Source organism: Amblyomma mixtum, unplaced genomic scaffold (genome assembly GCF_055824585.1).
Source record: "Amblyomma mixtum isolate Tamu unplaced genomic scaffold, ASM5582458v1 scaffold_27, whole genome shotgun sequence".
In the NCBI taxonomy this organism is placed as follows: Eukaryota; Metazoa; Arthropoda; class Arachnida; order Ixodida; family Ixodidae; genus Amblyomma; species Amblyomma mixtum.
Window position 1 is genome coordinate 167,698 of NW_028317724.1, and position 17,269 is coordinate 184,966.

At 48.1% G+C, this 17,269-nt stretch overlaps 1 protein-coding gene across 3 annotated transcripts in view; it reads left to right on the top strand.

Annotated features, from left to right (window-relative positions):
- Positions 1–17,269, top strand: part of LOC149324511 (ubiquitin conjugation factor E4 B-like) — a 118,422-nt gene that overhangs the window by 25,793 nt on the left and 75,360 nt on the right. For all 3 annotated transcript variants that reach the window (XM_089565466.1, XM_089565465.1, XM_089565464.1), the window contains one exon: positions 4,157–4,232. In XM_089565466.1, the coding sequence (XP_089421592.1) occupies positions 4,157–4,232 (76 nt within the window). The remainder of the gene's footprint in view (positions 1–4,156; positions 4,233–17,269) is intronic.

Genomic DNA, 17,269 nt, shown 5'->3' on the forward strand with positions numbered 1-17,269 from the left:
GATTCCTGTAGATGTGCGCGTAACTGATTGTCAACTGATTGATTTCTTTTTATATAGCAGGTGGCTCTGCACTGGTGTTAATTGTGTTGCGTTTCTATGCTCTCTTGTATTGTATGCTCGAAGAGGCTTGTTCATTCTTGTGTATATATCCTTTTTTTTCCTTCATTTTCCCTCCCTGTAATGACCCTCAAATGAGGGTTGACAGTCTTTTCCTGCGCTACAGTGTATTGGAACAATGTGCCAACAAGCCCAAAAAGCCACGCTACTGAAGTATTCATAAATAAAATAAATAAATAAATAAAAGTGTGAGTCCAAGAACAAGCAAGTGGACAAGAATATGCAGTGCCACTCCTCTGTAGCTGACGACAGACCTTGGTGTGTTTAACACCCTGGCGGGCACTTTTTTCGAAAATGGTGCACAGTGGTCATTTAGTGTGGGAACAGCCCAGGTAGCAGGACAGAACGAAGGGCGCACACACACGGGCACTGAATGTGGTTTGAGAGCAGGTGATGGTCCCTTTTGCGCAACCCATCTTTATGCTGCAAAAAACAAAAAAGACAACAGGTGAGCCAGTGCTTCTTCTGAACAAAGAAGAAAAGAATTGCATTAGAAGGATGGGATGCGCACATGGAAAAATCACAAGAAAGAAGACTGGATGGGCGCAATTACTAGCAACGGAGATTTATTCAAGGAATCGACATTTATACATAAGCGCGTCAGCACTGGCAACAAAGGGCATCAAAGGCAGATAGGGCGGATAAAAAACGAGATAAAAACACTAGGTGGATTCAGGTCAAGAACAGAATTGTAAGCGATGGCGTTGCCTACCTGACGATGAGTGTTGAACGCAATCTTCCGAACAAGCTACACCTTCAGAACATTTCAAGCGCTCGAGAGGATAACGACATTGTGCTGAAACAGGCCGATAAAGAAGGTGGTTTTGATGTTGTGCCTGTGGCTGTTTTCTGTGACAAGGCTTCTGCTGCTGTTCATGAGAACCTTAAAATTTAAAAACAAAAAGGGCAAGCCCTTCCAGTTCTGCAACACTTTGCATCTAGATGGCAAAGGAAGCAAAAGAAAAGTTCATTGAAGTATTCGTCACTGTGAAGCCTGGTTTTAGAAAGAGCAACATGGCAGCACCTTGTTGGTCCAGTGTTTGGGGGAATCCCCCAAAGTGGAGTAGATTTGTAAGAAGGGAGTTCTCACTTCGACTTACTGATCAGTTCGCTCTTGTCCTACCATAAGCTTGCCATCCCGGTTAGCTCAGTAGAGCAGCTGCTTCGGTGATGCGGTGGTCCCATGTTCAAACCCCGGACCAGGATGAATTTTTTCTTTAACTGCGAAGTTTCTGAGAAAGGTACAAAGGAATAGAAAAACCAGCCCAACAGGACGCGTTCACACGGCGAAGAAATACGCACGGACAGTGCTGGAACACAATTAAATATTTTAGTATTTCCTGAAAGTCTCGAGCAGAGCAGGGAGCACATGCGCATAAGCAGACTCATGCCTACACAGGAAAAGATAAAAAATCAAGTTATCGGTTGATGAAGTTTTCTTGCATGTGAAAACTAAGTCCCACTCATATACTGAAACTCTCTAGATGAAAATTTTACCCAAGTGTCGCTGACGCAATCAGAGCCTAACTTCTTAATCTTAACTGCTTCCAATATCTCCCGCTCTATCTGCGACCGACGACTCTCACCTTATTGAACAAGAGAGTGCAGTACTAACACTTGTTACAATGCTTTGGTAGATTAGCTGTGTTATCTGGCTGCAGTGACGTGCGGTGCTGTCTTAACCTGTCATTAATGGATTGGCCCATCTGGCCGATATAAACTTTTCCATGTGAGAGGGGAAGAGAGTACACAACATTGCTAGGGCATCTGGTGAACGCAGTTTGGTGTTTCGTATTACATAGCCTTCTTGTACTCTCCTTGGCAGAGGTGCGGGCACACAAAGACGAAGGTTTTGTGGGCGCTGAAAACACAACGTTCACTCCATATTTCATTGCCACCTTTTTGATAGTATGTGAGACTTTGTGCATGTGAGGAATTACGGCGGGTCTCATTTCCTGACCCGTCACTTCTTCGTTTTGAGGTATGTGCTGTAACTTAAGCTTACGGGAAAGTGATTCTGCAACAGCGATCAGGACCTGCTCAGGGTAGCCTGCTGACCGCAGGCGACAGACATGTTCAGAGAAGCTATCCTGCAGGACATATGGACAACTTTTTCGCAAGGCACTGCCTAGGCAGAGGTTGGTTATTCATCTCTCAATAGTTTAAAATGCTACGAGGTGTAAGGCAACAGGCCTTCCGTAGATTTAGGAGCGTATTTCCAGAAAACAGGCCATCGTCGGAGAAGCTGAGTAACAAATCTCAAAACCTGATGCTGTTATCTTGTGGCAGCTCATGAGTGAAGCTCAAGTCAGTTAAAGTCTCATTAAAGAAAGATAAAATGTCACTAGCGGCCAAGTGGACGGTGTCATGTGGGGTTAGTTAACCCCACAGTTAACCGCAATTAACCTGTGGGTCCGCATTGTATGTACGTTTTTACAAATCATGAGTTTTTTAAGTTTTGAATTATTGAGAGTCCACTGTACGTTCGATGAATGGCTGGAATAGCAACTGGAAAGGATGACTAAGTTCGTAAAATGCCTATGGCAACCTAATACAAGCATCACAGTGTCTTGCTCACACGAGGTGCGGGGAATAACTTGCAATTAATGTTTGTGACATCGCATGCACAGTGTTGCCCACTTAAGTCATTTGAACTGAGGCCACAAAAGTGGCAAACTGTGAAATTGATTGGCAGAGGAATGAATTGCCGCAGGGCTCCCAAGCTTGGTGGAAATGATCAGCACAGGGAGGAGAAGCTACAACAAAAGTTTCATAGAAATATGTGAGCTTCGAAAATCCTCGAGAGTTGCCCTTTAAAAAAAATTGGAGGCTTATCAAGGTTAAGCCCAGTGGATGCGAAGCATGTCCTTAGCGTTTGTAGGCATCTTGACCGCATACACGCTCGGCGCAAAGACGCTGGCGCGGTTGCGGGCACAGAGACTGACGCGACGGCGGGCGCGCGCCGCTTCATCCCTGGCGTGACGTCACATATCACGTGATGCAGCGATGGTGGCGCCGCCGCCGCGTCGCGCGCGACGGCGCGAACCGAAGCGTGGAGGCCTCCGCCGGGCGACGTCCAACGGCGCGATATGAGGCCCCATCTGCAGCCGGTGTGACGTCATCACGTGACGTCACGTCATGTGATCTCACCTCAAGGTCAATGGTGGCCACCGCAGGGAGGCGACCGAAGGCCCGAAACCTACGTTAATATGCTTCGCATAAAAGAAACTGCAAACACAAGTACAATCACAGTACATTCCTCACAGAGATGAGCCTTGTGTAGGACAGGGGAACGACCACCGTGCAGCTCCCAGCAAACCTCGCCTTAGGTTGCTGCACTCACTTTACATTGGGGCAGAGTTTCCCCAACACAGTGTGGCCCAGTATTTGTGAAACGCCCCGAATGAGCGGCAGACATGCACCACACCTCACTAAACAAAAGCAATGTCTGGGGGAGGGGGGGACATGACCACACTGTGTTGGGGAAACTCGAGGTGCACAACATGCATGTAACAGCTCTGCTCAAGCATACTGATGCTTGGTGACAAAGCATGCGCAGAGCTGGAAAGGCCACACAATTCTTTCTCACTAAGCTTGCCTTTCTCTGAGAACTGCGAGAAATACACTGTGATCATACTTGTGCTCCCAAGTTCCTTTTAAGCACTGCGATTCGTAGTCTGCTATAGAGAGGCCATATGAGTTTCTCGGTCACCCTGAATAAACAGTGCGAACGACGACAAGCACAACAGATAAGGAAATGGATGACACAGCGCTGATGTTTCCTTGTCTCTTGTGCTTGTCGTCGTCTGCGCTGTTTATTCAGGATGCTTAACCAACTAGCCCGCCAAAACGTGTTAACTCTCTCACCCATCGTGAAATCACTTTCCTGAATTGTTGTTCTTGTGCATGAGGTGCGTGCTTCTAGCAGTCCTGTGTTGCTCTCTGGTCTCTTCTCGGGTGGACACAGAGACCAGGGGCAGCCACTGTTGCCCTCCCAGTGGAGTGTCCCCTCTCAGGTGTGGATGCACTCCTCTTGCAGGGGACCTACCCACAGCTGAGCTGGTGCAGCTCTGCCTCCTCGAGAACGTGCAGAGGGTCCGGCTGCAGACAGACAGGTGCGCAACCTAACCTCTGTACTGTGGTGGCAGCATCGCTGAGAAGTGCACAAACGTTCAGTAGTTCTTAATAGCATGGTGGTCCTTGAAACAAGGCTCTACTCAAAGCGCCTTGTCAGAGTCTGCTATCCACTTCAAGCGCTGAATTGTGTTGGTGCATACAACACCTTCGCTCTACTCTTTTGCCTTGGGCGGAAGTTTGGAAACTCGGTACACCAGGAGAGCGATAATACCCCTTGAGTGTCAGTAGTGTACGACTGAGGACAGTACCAAAAAGGTCAATTTTTTCTGACCTCTACAGTTAGTGCCAATGAAAATATGAAAAAATGTTTACGCTCTCCGCTATGATCACGTGGAGAGACCGAAACCATGAAATCGCATCTTCATAAGCTGTGCAAAATGCTCAAGATCAAAATCAGTGCTTTTTCTTCTTGTTGAGAAGTTAGAGTAAGTAATTTTATAATGTTGCTAAGTGGTGGCAGCAACTCGCAGTGAGCATGTATCTTCAGTATGGTGTGAAATTTCAGATGCAAGGTTGGCATCGTTCCTGTGTGGCAAGAACCGTTCGTCATCTTAATCATCATCATCATCATAATTTGGATTCATATGGTGCCAGCCACACTCGTGCTATCTGGGCAAAATTACCCGTGGCAGCTTCCCCCCCCCCCCGAGGCAGTGGGCGTTCTTTGGCCTTGTTCTGTCAAACCCAGCATGCAAGTAGCAGGAAACTAGAGTGGCGAGTGCACGGTGTTGCCTATGAAGTCAAGAGTATGACGGAATCCTGTTTGGCTGGGGGGATACATTTCAAAAAACAGAGATGCCGACCAGAAAACGAAATACATGTTGGTGTTTCGGCGCCCAAAACGGGGGCCTCGTTCACAATGGAATCACACCAAGAGGGTTCATCGTTAAAAGCTAGAGTAATCGCTGCAAGGATCGCGCGTAGAACGTCGCGCTCATTGCGATTAAGTGTGCGTGACAGCTGTATCACCAGTTGTTCGAGATGCCTCGGACAACTGATTAAGACTCGGTACTGGATAACTTCCAGTTTCACCGATGTAGGCGCCATTGCAACCTGTGCAAGGGATGGCGTAGACAACTCCTGGGAATTCATAGGCACCACAAGGACAAGGACGTAGACAGAGTGGCGACAATGCCGGTGCTCACTAACAACTGACAAAATTTATTAACAGCACAGAATAAGAAGAAACCACTCCGGCTACGTCCTTGTCCATGTGGTGCCACAGCACTGTGAATTCGTATCAACTCGCCCAATTCTCAACCCTTTTGAACTCCTGGGAATCTTTCTTTCGGTAACCGGTCTTTGGCATTCCTCAGCTGTTGTCGCATTTTCTTGGCAGGGACATGGGCTACTTGCACGTCGTATTCTCGTAATATGCGGGCAAGACACTTACTTGTTTTCGGAACATATGGAACAGCCACTCATTTCTTCTGGGCAAGAGGGGTGTCAGGTTGTCGAGGTCGGGACAGCTGTCCTTTTGTTGACCTTATGTAATGACTTGGGCAACCATAGCTAGCAAGACCCTTCCATACCCTTGCTGCATCCGCAGCTGCGTCATTGGTGCTTGTGCATATTCTCTTGGCACGCTGCATTAAACTGCTGACAACAGTTCTTTTTTTGGGCAGCAGGATGGACCGAACTAAAATGTAGGTAACGGCCTGTGTGTGTATCATTTCCGTATAGGCTGAAAAACAACTTGTGGGCTTCCCAGGAGATGAGGACATCCTGCAAATGTAGACTGCCGTCCACCTTTTCTTCCTGTGTGCACTGGAGGGTGTCTTCCAGGCTGTTCGAGTGTGTCAAAAACTGGCTCACCACATCCTTCTAAATGATGCAAAAACAGTCGATGTAACGGAGGACGATCTTGGAGGGGGGGGGGTTAAAGGTAGCGCCTGTTGCTCCAGTGCGCGTGGTGGGGCTAGTTGTTTCATTCTCACAATTCTTTTTTGCGAACACAAAGACGACACAATAAGACAAGGGAGACAGGACGGAGCGCTTATCTTCCATAGTAAGATTAGTGGCCATCACCGAAACAGAAGCTTCATGGGGGTCCCGTGGAATTGTTTCTGGAATCTGCCCTTAAAAACAGAGTAGGTAGAATTGAAACCCTCAATAACGAAAGCCCTCAAGAACGAAGTTCTTGCAGCACCGAAAAATTCTTGTGCCCCCTTGAACTTCCATAGAGCTCAATCCGTTCGCCCCCTCTGCACAGCAAAGCATTTTTAAAGGGCAGTCCCGCATTAACGAAAGTTTTGAGGTGGTGATCTGCAACATTTTTTCGTCACACCAGCCAGTTGGGAACAGAGAAGTGGCAAAACTGCAGTAGCACTCTCATCCGACAAGTCGGGCTCGTTCATTTCTGGCAACAAGCACCACTGTTGTTTACTTTCTGTTGCCGGCCAACCGGCGAAGCATCTATGCAGAGCAGCGAAGCCTTCTTTTTCTTTTCGCAACCACGCTGAGCTACCATGCTGACCAAGCTATTTCGCCATGTGCCTTGTGCACGCCGAATTCGCCCATGACTTGATTGTGTCCAGTGTTTTTTTTAGGCCTGTCATAAGTATGTCTACTCCAAGGGGTTATTAAGAGTGTCAAGTCTGCGTACCAGGGAAAACTCATCCGGCGGATGTTGTTAAACGTCTAAATGAAGTGACCGACGGAAATTGATCTCTTCATGATGCTGGAGATGCTTTGCCGAGGCGTGGATTGCTACTTTGGCCACCCCTGTCCACAACTGCTTCGGGCACACCGGTTTCGTGGCTGGTCAGCACGCCTTGGCAAAACTGGAAGCGAGTGTTCCTGCAGGCGGTGACAATCTGCAGCCACCAGCCGAAGCATGGGACGTGCTTCACAGTGTCGATGCAGTGTCGCTGTTGAACTGGATGACTTTTCGTGTGCAGACGCCAACTTGATCGTGCGTGAGGAATTCGGCGATGACACTTGCTAAGCTAGACGCCTATGGCGCCAGTAGCTTTTTTCCCCCTCTTGGCGATTACTGCCGTGTCCGTCGGAAGTCTGGAGGGGTCGAGAATAGAGACAGCGCGTCGTGCGCTTCGGGCGCTCTCCAAGGCCGCGGGAAACTGGGAGCAGACCGCGAACAGCCTTGCCAGGGTTGCAGAGGGTCGGCGACCGTTTCCCATTGAAGAGAGATGAGCTGTCAAGTGGGGGTGGGGGACAATAAGGTGGGCGCCTTCTGAAGCCACCCGACTGTCGGGTTAAGCGGTGGAGTTCGAGCCTCGGAAAGTGCGAATGTTTCAGGAAAAGTGCGCGGTCCGCCAGAGTCGGGCTCTGGCGAGCACTGGGCTCCACCTGCTTGTATGTACAGTGCCATCGCGGCAGTATTGGTTGAAATTGGGTGTGAGCAGGTTTGATAAAGCTCCGCCCAATTATCGAAGGTGTTAAAACCCACTGCGAATAAAGAGCAGAGAGGAGCGCCACTTGTTGTTGGGCTAGTTGGTAAGACATTCTTCTGAAGGAACCAGCGCAAAAAACACAACGGACAAGAAAAAGGCAGTCTGTCAGCGCTCCTGTCCGTCGTGTTCCGCCTTTTTCTTGTCCGTTGTGTTTTGTGCGCTGGTTCCTTCAGAAGAGAGGAGTGCGCCGAGTCTCAGTCTCGGCCGGTTTTATACAGCCCTTCTTTTAAACAGCCTTTTTTAAACAGCCTTTCTTTAAACAGCCTTTTCTCTTAGTACTTGTATTTTGTTCCAGTCTTCAATAAACTAGTTTTGTTGTCAAGAAGTTTGGAGTGGCTGCCCCAACCGGCAACGTGTCGCCGGATGAGTGGACGAAGACGTGAAGTGCCCAGCATACGATAAGACCAACCGGCCATTCCGACTTTTTAACTACACTATTATCGACAGTGTGCGCATAGGAAATGAGAGTGACGACGAGGATGGCAAAAACCAAGCACAAGGAAGGCAAGTAAGCTCGTGTGATGTGCTTTTGCTCTCGATGTTATCCGGTCTTTGATGACCGTGACAACGAGGATGCTGTGCATAGCTTATCAGGCTGCGAAGCCCGAGCCGTGAAGCTCCTGCACAGCAATGTGAAGCAGAGCAAAGTAACCAACTTGTGAAGTGAAAAGCTTCACTATGAGGGTCGGAACCGAGCTTCACGGATGCCGCGAAACCGAGTGATGTCACGTGCGGCGCAGGTGGCTGCAGTCGTCGCCGCCGACTTCGCCGCCTGACAATTCGGTGCAGCCGCGCGCTACTGCGCATGTGCGCCACCTCCTCACCGCCGCTATTACTGCGCGCTCGCCTCCCCGCCACCGTTTGACCTTTCGTTGCAGCCGCGTGTTTCCCACAGTTACTACGCATGCGCAAAGGGGGCTATATAACGCGCTTGCCTACACCGTTATCGTGGTGCTCCCAGTGCATTGTGCGCGAACTGTGACAGCCATGAAGTCAAACAATGCATAACTGCAGCTTTTTGCTTGTATATCCAGGCTTAGCCAGACCTAAGTCACTGCCATATTTTTTCTTTTCATTAAATTTTGGTTCTGGAAAGGAATGGGTGCGCTTATTTGTCCATTTTCACGGCAGCGAAATTCTCACGAGAACGAAGTTTCTTTCCCTGGCAGTTTTGTTATTGCGGGGTTCGACTGTATTTTCTCAGGCAGAAAGCAAGGAGCCTGTTGTCAGCAGTTTAATGCAGCGTGCCAAGAGAATATGCTCAAGCACCAGTGCCACAGCTGCGGACGCAGCAAGGGCATGGAAAGATCTCTCTAGCTGTGGTTACCCAAGTCATTTCATAGTGTCGCGAGTATTTGTAGTGATAGTTTTTTTTCATTCTTCAAAGCTGCTGGCACGCTGCTTTATCACTTTTTTTGTGATGCAATACGCGCCCAGATTTATCTCGATTCATCACGTCCAGGCGGAGCTGATTCTACGTTTTTCCAGAATGGCCTAGTAACTTTCTCCGCTTCATCTCTAAAGTTTCCTATCAGCTTTTTTTAAAGTGAGCACAATCGAGAGCGGCAGGCATTCGGTTTGGCAACCACCGAGCGCACTTGTAGCTATGCTGCTGCTGACTCATCCAGTTCTTTGCAGGCGCAAGTCAGCCCAAATAAAGAGTTCCGTTTCTAAGACATCCTCTATGTTTTCCTGTTCGCCGGACTGCAGTCACCACTACGTGACATCTGGTGGAGGTGCTAACGGATGTCCCTGTCGCCCTCACCCCCTGGGAGCCGTCAGAGCAGCCCGAGCCGCCTCGAAGAAGATCACGCGAAAGCCGCAGAAGCCGTCCCAGCCGAAGGCGAAGGGCGAAGCAGCCATCATCTCCAGAGGCGTTGAGCTGAATACGGACTACTACCAGACCGCACACGAGCAAAGAAGGACTCCTCAATTCTGACGTAAACCATGGCTAAGACAGCAGCCCCCATTATTTTGCACCAGCCCCGACTGCCGCCCACGTTCAACGGTTCACCGGCTGAGGATCCTGAAGAATGGCTGGAACAGTTTGAGCGTGTCGCCGTCTCCAACAGTTGGGACGACCAGACATGTTTTCTTCGCCATGTTTTTTTTTGCCTTGGAAGGACCAGCAAGAATTTGGTTGAAAAACCACGAAGCTTCTCTGGTGACGTGGGAATCATTCAAGCAGGAGTTCCTGAAGGCATTCACAAGCATTGTGAGGAAAGAAAGAGCTCAGTTGCTTCTACAGTTGCGCATCCAGCACCTGAGTGAGACAGTGACTGCGTATGTAGAAGGCTTGAAGTGCCTTTTTTTCGACAAGTCGATCCTGACCTGATGGAGGAGAAGAAGGGGAAGCTTTTGATGCGTGGTGCTAAAGAGGCACTTTTCGGCGGTCTGACCCGCAACACACCGAAGACCATCACTGAATTCACCAGTGAAGCAGCCGCCATTGAGAAAAGTTTGGAAGTACAAGCCCGTCATTTTCCTCAACAGCCCCGACTGCCCTCTCGTATGGCACAGCATTCGGAGGAAGCCTGTGGGATGTCATTCGCGAAATTCTGCGGGAAAAGCCGCGTCGCCTGCTACCATCACCCAGCCAGCCTCAAGTAGTGACGCTTGAGGAAATCATCCACAAATAAGTGCAGCATGTGGCTCTTCGTCATCGACTCCTCCAGCTGAAGCTCCAGCCTTGGCCTACTCTGCTGCAGTACTTCATTTTATTACCTTAAAGGCCCCCAGGGTTGGGGACATTGCATAAGCGGTGGGTTACATGTAAAAAGCAGATTGAATAAACAAAAAATACGTAAGGTACATAAATTTTTCGCTGCTAAAGACATTTGCTAAACAGTTCGCAAGTGTTGATGGGCAGGTGATTGCGGCGATGTCGTGTGGAAGGCCGTTCCAGTCCTTGGCTGAGCGTGGAAAGAATGACGATGCAAATGTAGTTGTACGCGTACATGGCCGGGCTACTTGAAGGGGATGACCAATGCGGAGGGAAATGCGTGCCGGCGGATTGATGTAGGGAGGACGACGAAGTGAGCTGAAATAAGAGAGAGAGAAAAAAAATTTTAAGGAGAGGAAAAGGGAAATGAAATTTGTGAAACAAGCACATACTAGTAATACAGCGCCTACGAGCCAGGGATGTTGAGCCTGCCTCTGCTTTTAGTGATGATATACTGACTGTATATGAATAGCACGAATGTATGAATTTTGTGGCTTGATTTTGTACTGAATCTAGGGAATTAGTTAAATAATCTTGGTTATGGCTCCAAATGGAAGACGTGTATTCTAATTCAGAATGGACAAGTGATTTGTGGGCAAGTAATTTCAGTTTTTGCCGTGCATGCTGTAGATGCCGTTTTAAGAATCCAAGGCTTCTGTTAGCGGATGGTATGACTTTAGTGACATGCGCGTTCCAGATTAGATCATTGGACAGTGTATTTGTAAGTCTGAGCTACTTCTGCGTTGGCATGCGAGATTTTATATGAGTAGAGGAGAGGATGACATTTTCAGTTAAATGACATAAGTTTGCATTTATTGGGTTTTAGTTCCATGAACCGTTTGTTCCACCAGTCTTGTTCGCTGATTAAGTCATTCGGGAGAGCGAACTGATCAGAGGCATTGGTAATTGCGCGATAGATGACACAGTCATCGGCAAAAATACAGACGTTACAAGAGAGACGCGTTAAAAGGTAATTAATGTATATTAAAAATAATAGCAGACCAAGGACTGATCCTTGCGGGACACCTGATGTTACGGGAACAGAGCTAGAGGCTTGACTATTAACGTAAACAAACTGGGTGCGGTTGCCCAAGAATTCGCTTATCCACTGTAATATGTTAGGATGAAGGTTTAACCAGGAAAGTTTTAGTAGTAAGCGTTTGGGGGGTACTTTGTCAAATGCTTTCGCAAAGTCCAGGAATATTGCGTCATTTTGTAGGTTACAGTCAAGGTTCACATGCAGGTCGTGGATGAAAATGGCTAGCTGTATATCGCAGGATAGGTTCTTACGGAAGCCGTGTTGAGCAGGATGAAAAATATTTATAGAGCCAAGAAAGTTCATTATGTAATTCTGTGTTGCCTGATTTGAAGACCGGAACAACCTTCCCACCTTCCAATCGCTGGGTGTGCTACCTGTAGAAATTGATTGTGCAAACAGTTTTGATAGATACGCTGCGGAAGCATGGCGAGTATTTTTTAGGAACATGGGGTGTGATATCATCAGCACCTTCAGAAGATGACATCTTGATATTTTCAATAATACACACAATGTTGTGCACAGAAAATGTGACTGAAGACATATGCAAACTGAAGTTGTCAGTTACGGTACAAAGTAGCATATCAGTTTCTTGTGTGAAAACGGGTGAGAAAGCGGCGTTAAAGATATATTAGCACATTCAATGGCACTGGTCATCTCGCCAAGTGGGTTAGCAAGTGTGATGACCGGTGCCTTTTTAGGGTTTAATACTTTCCAGAACTTCCTCGGGTTATTCGTTAGGATCTTGGGGAGGTCAGTTCGGAAAAAATGCGCGTTTGGCATTACGGATCGATTGCAGGTATGTTGACTCGGCTGCGCAACATTTGTTCCATGCGCATGCGCTCGGGTTGCATTTTGTTATGCGGAAAAGTCTTCTTTTTGCTTTCAAATGTTTTCAAGAGCTTTGAAAATCATGATTTGTTGTAATTGGCAGGAAATGTGATGGGGGGAATAAACATCGCTGTGAGTTCTGTAATTTTAGATTTAAAACTAAGCCAGTTTTCCTCAATAGATAAATCATCGAAACCTGTATCAAAGATTGGAAAGAACGCCATTAAGTGACTATTAATTTCTTTGTGATTACCTTTGTCATAAAGGTGAATTGTTTTATGGAATGTTTGACGCGATTCCGGGGTGACTGTGAAAGTAACGTGTAAAACTTTGTTGTGGTCACTAATTTTGCGGAGGTAAGTAAGCAGTGATTAGTTAGAATAAGGTCCGAGATGTTGGAGGATTCATGTGTGACGCGTTTGGGTTGAGTTACTAACTGGGTGAGATCGAAATTCAAACAAACGTCGACAAAGTTCATCATTTCGGTGTTGCCTGTTGGTGTTAGGTTTAGCCACTCAATGGATGAGTAATTAAAATCACCAAAAAGAAGAATGCGCGCGTTGGGATATTTGCCAGTTATTTGATTTAGACTATCATTGAACTGCGAGAAAAAGATTGGACTACTGAAAGATATTGGATATTGGAAAATATTTATAACGATTGCACAGCTACCATTGTCCTCCATTGTGATGTGCACACCACACTGGTGAGGGATTTTCGGAACGCGGCGTGTCGGCAGTGGTGCGTCGGACAGTGGAGCGCCGTACGTGCCAGCCCCACATTGCGCGTGTGCGCATGCGAGTGGTGTGCGTGAGGCAGGCAGGAGGAGCGTAGAGCTACGCGTCAGCAAACCGAGGTGTTGAGGAAGACACCGCAGCACAAGTCTGGTCGTTCAAGCGTGGAAGTGGCAGCGGTCGGACGTTGGGTTCGAGCTGCCAGTGGCTTCCCTTGGATCACCGACGCAAGACCATTAAACCTCATTCAAGCCTGGAGGTGGCAGCCGTCAAGACTTTGGGTCTGTGCTGCCGTGGACCTCCCTGAATCAACGACGCAGGCCTACTGCATCCATTTCGAGGTCGGAAGAGGCAGCAGCCACGGCTTCCTGGGATAGGCTGCACAAGCCTACGGTGTTGGCGGAACGCCGTCGACAGGACCTGGCTACAGTTTTCCTGCTGCAGGTGCTCAGTTCTTGGGGGCGGCTGACAGGAGTTCGTCAGCGTCTCTCGTGTCCATCTCCCTTCCTCATCTCCTGGCTCTCCACCATCGCCTCCCTGAACGCAACGCCAGCGATGCATCGCAACTCGCCAACCCGCGTCTGTGCTACCTGCAAGGCATTCCCGCACCACCTGGGACGCTTTGTAGCCGGTGAACTCTCTCCCTTTTTGTCTCTAGTGTTGTACGCATTTCTGGTGTGTGTTTTCCTTGGTGTTTTCGCTTCTTCTATTGGCTCCTTTCCTTTAAAATATAAACACAGCTTCGTTTTGTTTTGTTTGATTTCTTTGTTCCTTTCTTCGAACCTGCACGCGAAAGCGTTCCCCTCCAGCAGTCGGGAACGCGTCACCCCGATTCGCGACATCCATAAAGCCAACAATAAAATTTCAAAAAGGAAAGGTGTCAGGCGTGTCAGGCAGGGAGACACGACCTCGCCAGTGGTATTGACCGCCTGTTTACAGCAAGTATTCCGGGCCTGAAATGGAAAGAGTTGGGGATTAGAGTTAATGGAGAATACCCTAAGTAATCTGCAATTTACTGACGACATTGCCTTGCTAAGCCACTCAGTAAGGCTGAGATCTGGGCGAGTTGGTATGCATTCATACTGGTGAACAGCGCAAAAAAGGCGGGACAACAACAACACAAGCGCGGTTGGTATGCGTTCATACTGGTGAACAGCGCAAAAAAGGCGGGACAACAACAAGACAAGCGCTGTCTTGTCTTGTTGTTGTCCCGCCTTTTTTGCGCTGTTCACCAGTATGTAAGCCACTCAGGACATGAACTCCAAAGCATGATCAATGAATTAGGCAGGCAGAGCAGAACAGTGCGGCTAAAAATTAACATGCAGGAAACCAAAGTAATGTTCAACAGTCTAGCAAGGGAACAGCAGTTCGCAATTGGTAGCGAGGTGCTGGAAGTAGTAAGGGAATATGTCTACTTAGGACAGGTAGTGACAGCTGATCCAGATCATGAGAGGGAAATAGCTAGAAGAATAAGAATGGGGTGGAGTGCATATGGCAGGTTCTCTCAGATCATGAATGGCAGTTTGCCAATATCCCTCAAGAGAAAAAGTGTACAACAGCTGTATCTTACCGGTACTCACCTATGGGGCAGAAACGTGGAGGCTAACAAAGAGGGTTCAGCGTAAGTTAAGGACAACACAGCGAGCTATGGAAAGAAAAATGATAGGTGTAACGTTAAGAGATCGGAAGCAGGTGGAGTGGGTGAGAGAACAAACTAGTGTTTATGACATCCTAGTCGAAATCAAGAGGAAAAAGTTGGCTTGGGGAGGGCGTGTAATGCGAAGACAAGATAACCGCTGGTCCTTAAGGGTAACGGAGTGGATTCCAAGAGAAAGCAAACATAGCAGGGGACGGCAGAAAGTTAGGTGGGCGGATGAGATTAAGAAATTTGCAGGGATACAGTTGCCACAACTGGCAAAGGACAGGGTTAATTGGAGAGGCCTTTGCCCTGCAGTGGGCGTAGTCAGGCTGATGATGAAGATGATGACTAAAGGGGGGTCTGTAGCAGACGCCTAGTATGACGATTTGTGGTATGGAACGGCAGATTACCCATAGTATATCAAGCTCTGATTGGATGTTCATAATAGAAAAAAGGCAAGAGCTGGTTAGTGGCAATAAAAACACCTCCTCCTCATGAGCTCTACACAGTCTACCAGCTCTTTGATGTGAACCAGCTATTCCTGAACGCCGCCCTGGCCCGCCCAGCCTACAAACGACGCCCAAGCCCCAGGAAATGCGACTGGAGCCCTGGAGAACCGCCTGCTGTGCTTCCATTGTGCTATCCCTTCGATGAGAACTCTGAAGCATCACGTTGGCCTGAGTGTCCTGGAGGGACAAGTGCGCTTCCTGCCCTGCTCAAGTATCGTCGTCACAGTACACGCTGCAAAAACGAATAACACTGAAACTATCATCGAGGGGAACAAACATTTGCTTCTGGACCGAGGAGTCTGCATCGCAAGAGACGCAAGTGCTGCTGATTAACTTCAGCGAAGAATGCCGGGACGTAAACAGAGGAACGACGATTGCTTTCTTTGATGAAATATCCGGCGTATGAGACTTCTGCACTCTCTCCAAGTCATCCGCAGAAGATTTGCTGTACCAAGAGGACTCGCCCACTTTCGACATCGAGTGCTTCTTGTCATCGCCGAATGTCTGACAAACGCCGATTACCAAGCATTGCATTGTAACCGACCAGCATGCCCGGCCTCTGTGCCAGAGCCCCTGCAGAGTGTCGCTGCGAGAACAAGCCATTTGGGACCAAGCGGAATAAATGATTCGCGGCGACGTCATCCAGCCTTCAAAGAGCCCCTGGGTGGCACCAGTTGTTCTATTGCAAAAGAAAGACAGCGCACTTCAATTCTTTAGTGACTGCGACATTGCAACTAGCGTGGAAAGCACAAGGACAGAGACAAAAGGAACCGACGGGACAGCACGCTAGACTTCAACTGACGTTTTAATGCACACATAACAGATTTTTACACTTCTATTCAGCGCATGCTCAGGAGACTGTACCCCCGCCCCCTTCTCTTTATCACGAAGCAGGTTGTCATAACAAAGAGTAAACATTTAAACCAAATTGACGCGCAAGTTTTTTGACAAATACATTATCTCTTTTTTCGTGAGGGCTACTGAGGGTGTGCTCACGCACTTGTCCCCTGCCTTATCAATGCAAAAAGCTTCAAATATCTCCCTATCACCCTGCCTATGAAGCCGCCTCAGCACTCTCGTGTCGCTAAAGAGTGGAACGCATTTTTCTTCATTACCGCCTGTTGTTTTTACTATGCATTTGCGGCAATGTGCGGCCAAATGGCCCCCCGCCATCAGAGCTGCGACTGTAGTCCGGTGTTTTCGTAGCCTTTCGTTCAGGCACTGGCCTGTTTGGCCAATATAACATTTACCACAGGTCAGTGGGATAAGATACACTACACCGATGGTGCAGTTCACAAACCGCGTGGCGTGTTTTGTTGCGCAGGTTTTTGCCTGGTAAGCATTGTTGACCATTCGGCACATCCTAGACAGCTTTTGTGGGGCTGTCAAAACGACAGGGATGCCGCACTTTCCCGCGGCCTTTTTGAGGCGATGGGACAAGTTGTGCATGTAGGGCACAGGCACCGGACGTCCCCCGAGGCTGTCATTGCAGCAGCCTGCTGTCTTGCGTCCCTGTCGGAGCTCTTTAATAAGGCTCTCAGCGACAGACGCGAGTATGCTGTCAGGGAAGCCAGCGCTACGCAGACGGAGGACCTGCTGCTCAACACTCACGTTCACTTTGTGATCACAAGACTTCTGAAGAGCGGCTCTTAGGCAGTTCAGTGCTATCCCTCTTTTTACGGTTCTCGAATGGGCCGAATTATAGCTAAGAACAGGCTTTTTTGAACGAGGGAAGTATGTCCAGCATAGTGAGCTACTACTAAAGCTAATGCTGAGGTCAAGGTAACGTAAGCAACCCTCATCAGGAACCTCACGAGTAAAACTCAGACCCTTACCACATTCTTGGAAAACACTAAAAACACTCTGCACAATGTCATCTCTTCCATCAGGCGTCACACTTTTTAAAACAACAAGATAATCATCAACATATCTAAAAATTTTGGCAACAAAAGTCTTGTCCAGACGCGAAAAAAATTTCTTTGTCAATAGACGCTAAAAACAAGTCGCTTAAAACCGGTGCAATACGCGAACCAATACATATGCCTTGCTTCTGCAAGTAAGAAGCATCGTCAAATTCAACAAGTGTAGAAGAAAGGTAAAAGCTAAGCAATTGTAAAAAATTATCTGCTGA